An 8,488-nucleotide genomic window follows, 5' to 3' on the forward strand; every position below is an offset into this window, starting at 1 on the left:
TATATATATATATATATATATATATATATATATATATATAATATATATGAGAGTTATACATACCCAGCACTAATACCTCCCAAGTCTTCTGTTTCGAGTTTTGATTCTACTGTAACGACTTTTAAATATACCATGTAAAAAAAGTGAAGAGTCAGCCTTGTCTCATCTAAAAATTTAAATTTGCAATAAAATTTCTTCTTTTCTCAAGATTTTAAAATTATAAATCCAAATTGATAAATATGAAATAAATTTTGTTTCTCAATGTTATTTGATCTTATCTTTCAATTTAACTTAAATATCTTTTAAACATTTCATTTCTTATAAGATAGTAGATGTTTTTTATTCAAAACTCACTTTTTAATGTGATAAGTATTTTCACATGTAACGGATGACGCTGTAATAATTTAGATCGTTTCTCTTCTTGCCTCGCTTCCCGGGATAATCTGTGATGCCTTTTCTTATGCACGGGTGTTTCTTCCACGATACTTTCCAACTGATTCTCAGGATCCGAATCAGACTCTTGCAAACCGTCATGATTGTTTGCGCGTTTTGCTTCATCTTCGTCACCTTCCACCTTGACTAGCAACGTACTATCTATAAAATATTTCGGCAGAAACGATATTTGTACAAAATTTTATTCATAAAACAAAAATATATAATATCCAATCTTTATACAAATTATACCGTAAGCATCTCTGTAAGCAGACGCTTTTGCATACAATACATAGAGCGGTGATGCGAGCAACGATGCTTTTTGATGTTCCTGACGAATTTTATCCAATGGTAATCCAAGACTTTCTTGTAACGGTTTGCTCGCCTGAAAAACAAAAAGAAAAAAAATTTAACTTGTTATTCACACATTTAATAAAAACACAACATTCTGTATATTTTCTAAATTAATAAGTTAAATTTTCCTACATCCAATATAGAGCGTAATTGCGGCGCAAGATTGTCCAAACGAGTTTGTTTCGTTTCAATACTGGATGCTACTGCCTTTTTACTCTCTGTCAATTCATCACACAATGCTGCCAATTGCTTTCGTTGTGTCAGTTCCCATTCTAAACGAGCCAGTCTCAGTTGATGAGAATTATTCTTTGTTATTTCCTAAAATATATTTGTATACATTTTATACATATTGCAAATAAAAAAAGAATTAAATTTTATATATATACTCGAAATGTATTTATAATTCTATAAGTCCGTTCCGTTTTACGCACTTACAGCGCTTGTAAGCAACATTTATTTAACATTTTATTCTTGTTTAATATTTGATAGACAATAAGGATGAATTGATGCTAACAGCATGTGGGCATGAAAATGGAACGTATCCTATGTAAAACTTATGTATACATACATGTCGCGAGATACTTTCTGGAGCTTCTTTATAAAATTCTTCTTCTGAAACAAGTTCTATCAATTCATCTTTAGATCTAGAACAAAGAAAATAAAAGTATTCAATTTTATTTAAAGTAATAGTAAAAAAAAGTCAAAAGGTTCTTTTGCAAAAGATAATAAAAATTTACTTGAATTGAAGACATTTGATAACTTCTTTCTTCAAATGCATCACTTCGTACAATAGATTCTGTAAATGCAAATGTCTGCTATCAACGCTACTCTTTGCAGCCACTAAAGAGTCTCGTGCAGATTTTGTACGGAACTTTTCCATGCGATTTAGTTTCTTCAGTTCTATAAAAGCCAGTGATGTTTGGATTTGCAGCTCACGAATATCATCTTTTACCTAAAGCATTTGTTTTAATAAGTTTAAAGCAAATTTGACAATAATGAATAACGTAGAATGTCTGTTACAAACGTTTGAGTCACCACTGGATTTTAATTTTGCTATTTTACTCATCGCCGCTCGAATATCATTACAAGTTGCCAGAAAGCATTCGGAATCATCCTCAGACAATCTCTCAACAGCTTCTTTCTCTTCATAATTAATTATTATCTGACAATGATATGAGAAAAAGTTAATAAGACAGCAGTAGAAGCAAAAAAATTCATTTTTTTATTCCCTATATTCCCAGCAAACAAACTGACGTTACTTCATTCGTCATTTCAATGTTCAAAACGTCATTCTGTCGTTAGACGATAAATAATGTCAGCTGGATTGTTCGCTGGAAGCAAACGTACCGGTATATATATTTTATTTTATTTAGTTTAATTTTTTTAATCATAATTTCATGCATTAAATTTAACCTAAGATGTTGACGAAAATATATCTAATCAATTAATCAAGCGATTTTTGAGCAAAAAATAAAAAATTTGAATGATAGAAATCATCATTTGATATCGCGAAAATTAAAAATGATATTTTTTTAAGTATATTTTCGTTAGAAATTTGAAGCGAACAAAAAATTACAATATTACGTTAAATATCCTGTAACTTTTTAAACCAAATCTATAACTTTTATACCTTATACATATCTCCGTCTTTCACTGAGGTTCCGCTGTTTGCACTCACAGACTTTCTTCTTTTTTTCACACTATCCGATTCATTCTCTTTACCCATTTTTCACGTCAATAAATAAAATCAAGTGAAAATTAATTTCTATAACTTCGAACAATTACGAATGTAACATACAACATAAATCACAATCACATATACATACTGCGATCACACCTAAAGCAGAGAGAAACCTGAGAAAGGCCACAGTCAGCCTTTTTCCTGTTACTGTCGAAATCGCTCCTATCGCTACACTACCGCCAGTACATCCATTTTCAGACATTCGGAAACTATGTGACTATACATTTTCCGACACTATCGATAAAATTGTATCATCGAAAGTAGATGGTTCGTGTCTGTACTAATTGTAATCCCTCCATCAAGATATAGAAGCATATTAATCATAGAAGCATTTATTTTATATTGACCGTATGCCGTAATCTATAAAAATTTTCTTGACTAATTATGCACAGTCGAGTATTAATTCCTCTTATTTCACTGTAAGAATTAGGAAATAATCGAAGGTGATTGATCAATTTTTTACAGATTATGGCATAGAGTCTGAGCACAAGAATTGTCACACTTGCTTAGACTTAAATTGTAGATATAAGTAACACACAAGCTTGTTAGACTAAAATTGTAGATATAAGTAACACACAAGCTTTCATGTATAACGTACAACTTATTACCGTGTCTCCAAGAGAAGATAATAAATCGTATATCATATGCCAAAACTTATGCATTACTTATGTCTACAACTTAAATCTTTAATAGCGTTTTCGGTCCGATCGAGTTTGCACTAACCTGGGTTGAAGTAATAATGTTTCATGCTCTCCTATTGGTAGAGCGTGTAATGTCAACCAATAGCGAAGTATTTTCTAATCTAAGCAAACCCGAGCGGGCCGAAAACGCTGTAAGTTACGACAATTTTTGTGCTCAGATCCATACGGTTACTATTACGGCCAATATAAATGCTCCCTAACCTTCCTATGGATAATCAATATGTTTCTAGCATGAGGATTTAGTACAGACACAAATTACATCTACTTTCAACGATACGATTTTATCGATAGTGTAAGAAAATGTATGTAATCACATAGTTTTCAAATTAAAAATGTACATCAAAGAGAAACCTGAGAGTGGACATTCCAGCCATTTTCAATGTGTGGTTCTTTTCCATACTTTTTTTTGTGGAAAAGACGTGGATTAGACAAAGACGAATAATCAACTTTGATCGTTCGTCCTTGTTTAACCATCTATGTAATAATATAGTGAAGAAGCATAAAAACGTGGACATTACCCTACGAGGTTCGATACATGAAAAAGGCTGGGATGTCTACTCTCAGATACATATTATACATACTAGAGAGAAACTTGAGAGAGGAGCAAAACCTGTTAATTGCAAAATGTTACAGATAAGGCACTATGAGTATTCGTATCTGTCATTTTTAGTCCTTTTCTCGCTCTTTTGCTTCTTTCCTTAATCTTTGCTCTCTCTCTCTCTCTCTCTCTCTCTCTCTCTCTATCTCTTCACTCCACCGCTAAATTAATGGTGCAGTCACAATAGAAGAAATAAGGAATACGGAATAACAATACCAACTTATCAAAAATCATGTATTCCGATGTATCCGATTTCTGATAGATTGAAATCTTTATTCTTTATTTCTAATTCCTTATTTCTTCTATTGTGCACCTTAATTGAGAAGATTGAAGAGAAAATAAAGAGTGGGGAGAGGATTAAAAATGGCGGATGCGAATATCTATATTAGTGCTCTAATTTTGGGCCGTCATGTCCTCTCTCAAATTTCTCTCTGTACATATACCGTACATACATAGTGGTAGTGTCATCCAGACGAGCGATTTCGATGATAATAGGAAAAAGACTGGCATGACCCCTCTCAGGTATTTTTCTATGATCTCGTCGGTAACGGAATTAATAAAACAGTTATCGATATCATATGGCATATTATCCACTGAGAAATTTCACGAATGTTGCTACGTAGTATATTTTGTAGATGTAGAGATTAATAGAGCCGTTTTTCGTTCTTTCCAATTCTTTCTATGCTTGAATTTTTACATCATGTATACGTAATATTCGCATTATTAATATAATATTATTATGGTTGTTCCATCTTCGCGGATGAACTATGTGATAATTTATCTATAGGATAAACAAAATAATAAAAGCGTAAGAGCATAAAAGAGTTACGAGAGTAAGACAGTGAGCCCAAATTTACCGAAAAGTGGAACAATCCGTCCTTAATGAAATAGGTACATGCATACACATATTAGATAAAACTTATATGTACATACGTATATTCTTTATTGATTACAAGTCGCCTAAAATAATATTAGTAATTCTTTAAATTAATTAATAATAAATATTTTGAATTTTTCAGTGTAGTTTAAACAATGTTATTCAGGAGAAGCACATCTGTATTTCGACAATGTTTGCAACGGAAACTTTTTACGACCGTTGATACATTCTATCTCGTAGAATTACAGAAAAATTGTCGAAAAAATATATATGAATACAATCAAATTCGTAATTTTAGAAATTTTGGTCATACTAGAAGAAAATCTCGCTTTATCTATAGTATTCCAATTGCACTTTGTTGCATTGGTATGGCTATAACTGTAAGTTTTGATTGGCAACGGTAAGTGAAGTAAATAATATTAATTGTAATGAAATGATGCAATACATTAAATATATTATTCAACATATCAATTGTTCTATATTCTATATTTTGCAGTCTGCTTAATATAGTACCTAAAGTAGACGCTGCTAGTATCTTGGACTCAGAAGAGACTCAGAATAATGAAAACATGGAAAATATAGAACAAGATGTACAAAAGAAGAAGAAAAACAAAAAACAGAAAATTGGATTTCGTGATAGAAAGGTTTATTAAAGACTTGCATTAGCCATAGTAATATATGCATATACATAATTTTTCAAGATTGTCTTTGAGAGTTAGATTACCAAGATTAATTACATAGTAAAATAAGAAAGAGGGAGATATATATAAAATATGTATAAAATAATTATTTTTCTCTGTGTTAAAATAGTACTGTAGATTTTACAATGTACTTGTACTAGTATGTGTCTATGCAGAACGATGCAGGCTCAAGTATTTTTACAGATAATAGAGTATGAGAATAGGATTAGAGCATATTCGACGCCGGACAAAATCTTTCGTTACTTCGCGACTGTAAAAGTAATTAATTTAGAAGGTATTGAAATCTATATGACACCTAATGATTTTCTCCGAGCTATCACACCAAATATGCAGCAACCAAATGGTAGGACTTTCAAAATTTTATTATATTGGTTAAAACATAATTCTGGAATTGGATTTTTTTATTTACAATTATTTACAATAAATTGTAGTAACAACTTACCTGCTTCGCTCTGCTAACTAAAACATTTCCATATTAATTTCCTATCTAATATCTTGTATAAACTGTTGATTGCCAAAATCGGATATGAATAATATCGTACAAGTATTTCCTAAAATTAAAAGTTGATAATTTTGCACATTAATTAATTTAAAAATTCGCGATTATCTATTCTCTTAATTGTTTTATATGCAGATAATAGAATATGAAAATCGTATGAGGCATTATTCAACACCAGACAAAGTATTCCGTTACTTTGCAACTCTTCAAGTCACAAACAATGATATACACGAAGTATTTATGACGCCAGATGACTTTTTAAGATCGATGACACCTGGTGTGAAACAGCCTGATGGTAATCCCATATCCCCTTCTCTATGCAACTTTCCTCATTTTTAAATGAAATATTGTTAAATATAAATTTTTTAATTAACTGTGACGTGCTTGATTGATTCCTTGTGATGCAGCTTTTCTTGCATGTGCAAAACAATTAACATTTTTAAAAGTTATAATTTATATTTAATATATATTATATTTTTTTCAAGATTATATTATCAGATCTATCTTTCTCTCATATAAGATAGTATATTAAAAAATATGTAATAATAAGAATTACATTAATTTTCAGGTCTTGGATTAGATCAGTACAAACGTTACGACCCAAAGGTACATAAATTCAATGAAAAGTACTCAATCAAGGGATATTTTTTAATAGAAATATTTCCTTTTCTATTTAGAATATTCACACTAAATTAGAATTAGAATTGGACGAAGATAGCATCTTCTACAAACTAGGCAGTGCAGGCCTTATTACTTTCTCAGATTATATCTTTTTATTGACTGTATTATCAAGTAAGTCGTTTATTTTGTCAATTTTTAATTATGTATAAAAATGTTTGCAATGTAATTAAAAATACATTTTCATTCGAATGTATATCAATTGAACTTTTCACATTGCATAATAGGAACATCAAGTTTCAAATCTGTTTTACAGCTTCTAGACGTCATTTTGAAATCGCTTTTAGAATGTTTGATTTTAATGGAGATGGTGATGTAGATTCCGAAGAATTTGGAAAAGTAGCTACATTGATACGACAACAAACTAGTATAGGTACTCGACATCGCGATCACGCGACTACAGGAAATACATTTAAGGTTATAATATTTATCTAGTTTTGTTGTATATCATCGTGAACAATAAATATTAAATGCTTATTAATTTGAAATATATTATATATAAAGCACAATCATATATAATATATGTAAGCACAATCAGACTTGATTGACTAAACAAAATCTTAATCATTTTTTTTTATTGGAATTTTAGGGAGTAAATTCTGCGCTAACAACATATTTTTTTGGACCACAAATGAATCAAAAGCTAACAATCGAGAAATTCTTGGATTTTCAGCAGCAGCTGCAACGAGCAATTTTGAGTCTTGAAGTATAGTATATCGATCTTACAGATTTGTCATAATGTACACAGCCACCAATTCCATATTATTATAGTATTTACTTATTGTATGTTTGTCTTTTTTTTTTTTTGCTTAGTTTGAACGACGAAATCCAAACGAGCATGGCAATATCACCGAGATAGATTTTACGGAATTGTTATTGGCTTATGCTGGATATCCAGCGAAAAAGAAGGCAAAAATGTTGAAGAGAGTGAAAAAAACGTGAGTGTGAAAATATTTAATTTTTATAACCATAAAATCTAAAATTTTTAAATTATATAATAAATCATAATTATTTATAGTTTTAAAGAAGATCCGAAAGGGATCAGCAAAGAAGAATATCTCAAGTTTTTCCATTTTTTAAACAACATTAATGATGTTGATACAGCCCTGACATTTTATCATATAGCCGGTGCATCTATCGATCAAGGTATATAAAATAATAGAATTGTCGGTTGATTAAATATTCTAATCATCTTGAAACTCTGAAACAATAAAATAATTTAGAATATTAATTAATTACGGTTCGTCGATTGTAAGAAACAATCGGTAATAATTAAAAATATCAAGCATTTTTATTGCTATATTAATTATTTGGATATATAATTGTGCAATATGATATTGCAGCGACATTAAAACATGTAGCAAAAACTGTAGCACATGTTGATCTAAGTGATCATATCATTCAAGTGGTATACACGATTTTCGACGAAAATAGTGAGTTGATTTTTTATTATAATAGAAATACTGTATTTAATTTAATACATACTCTACTAAGAAAAGCTTAATTTTCTTACAAGTTATAGCATGATATAGCATTAAATGTATCTTAAATGTGTATTAAATATGTAAAATGTATTTAAAACATGATTAAATTGTATGATGGATCTTGTTCCACAGTGGACGGACAACTTAGTAATCGAGAATTTGTCGCTGTGATGAAGAACCGTGTACTGCGTGGTCTGGAAAAACCAAAAGATACTGGCTTTGTCAAGTTAATTCAATCCTTGATGAAGTGTGCGAAAAACAGCAATCTCCTGTCGTACGATAAATAATCGAGTTTAAGTGCTACTTAGTCTTCTTTAGATATCTGTTGTTAATAATATACAGTAATATACAGAGAGAGAGAGAGAGAGAGAGAGAGAGAGAGAGAAGAAATAAATATTATAGAACAAAATAATGACAAGTAAA

General features: G+C 30.3%; 2 protein-coding genes across 2 annotated transcripts in view; one reads left to right on the forward strand and one right to left on the reverse strand.

The window, feature by feature from the left end:
* Positions 1-2,512, reverse strand: part of LOC105624584 (THO complex subunit 5 homolog) — a 4,821-nt gene extending 2,309 nt beyond the window's left edge. The window contains exons 1-8 of the mRNA XM_012205940.1: positions 2,417-2,512; positions 1,811-1,948; positions 1,524-1,738; positions 1,355-1,430; positions 919-1,104; positions 685-817; positions 355-594; positions 64-166 (exon numbers count right to left, since the gene is read on the reverse strand). Of these exons, the coding sequence (XP_012061330.1) occupies positions 64-166; positions 355-594; positions 685-817; positions 919-1,104; positions 1,355-1,430; positions 1,524-1,738; positions 1,811-1,948; positions 2,417-2,512 (1,187 nt within the window). The remainder of the gene's footprint in view (positions 1-63; positions 167-354; positions 595-684; positions 818-918; positions 1,105-1,354; positions 1,431-1,523; positions 1,739-1,810; positions 1,949-2,416) is intronic.
* A 2,346-nt stretch (positions 2,513-4,858) lies between these two features.
* Positions 4,859-8,488, forward strand: part of LOC105624587 (calcium uptake protein 1 homolog, mitochondrial) — a 12,117-nt gene continuing 8,487 nt past the window's right edge. Inside the window, exons 1-11 of the mRNA XM_012205943.1 lie at positions 4,859-5,103; positions 5,200-5,347; positions 6,039-6,198; positions 6,472-6,509; positions 6,581-6,695; positions 6,838-6,998; positions 7,171-7,287; positions 7,395-7,519; positions 7,600-7,727; positions 7,925-8,014; positions 8,198-8,483. Coding sequence (XP_012061333.1) covers positions 4,859-5,103; positions 5,200-5,347; positions 6,039-6,198; positions 6,472-6,509; positions 6,581-6,695; positions 6,838-6,998; positions 7,171-7,287; positions 7,395-7,519; positions 7,600-7,727; positions 7,925-8,014; positions 8,198-8,352 — 1,482 coding nt within the window. The 3' untranslated portion in view covers positions 8,353-8,483. The remainder of the gene's footprint in view (positions 5,104-5,199; positions 5,348-6,038; positions 6,199-6,471; positions 6,510-6,580; positions 6,696-6,837; positions 6,999-7,170; positions 7,288-7,394; positions 7,520-7,599; positions 7,728-7,924; positions 8,015-8,197; positions 8,484-8,488) is intronic.

The sequence above is a fragment of the Atta cephalotes genome, assembly GCF_000143395.1.
Source record: "Atta cephalotes unplaced genomic scaffold scaffold00083, whole genome shotgun sequence".
Lineage (NCBI taxonomy): Eukaryota > Metazoa > Arthropoda > Insecta > Hymenoptera > Formicidae > Atta > Atta cephalotes.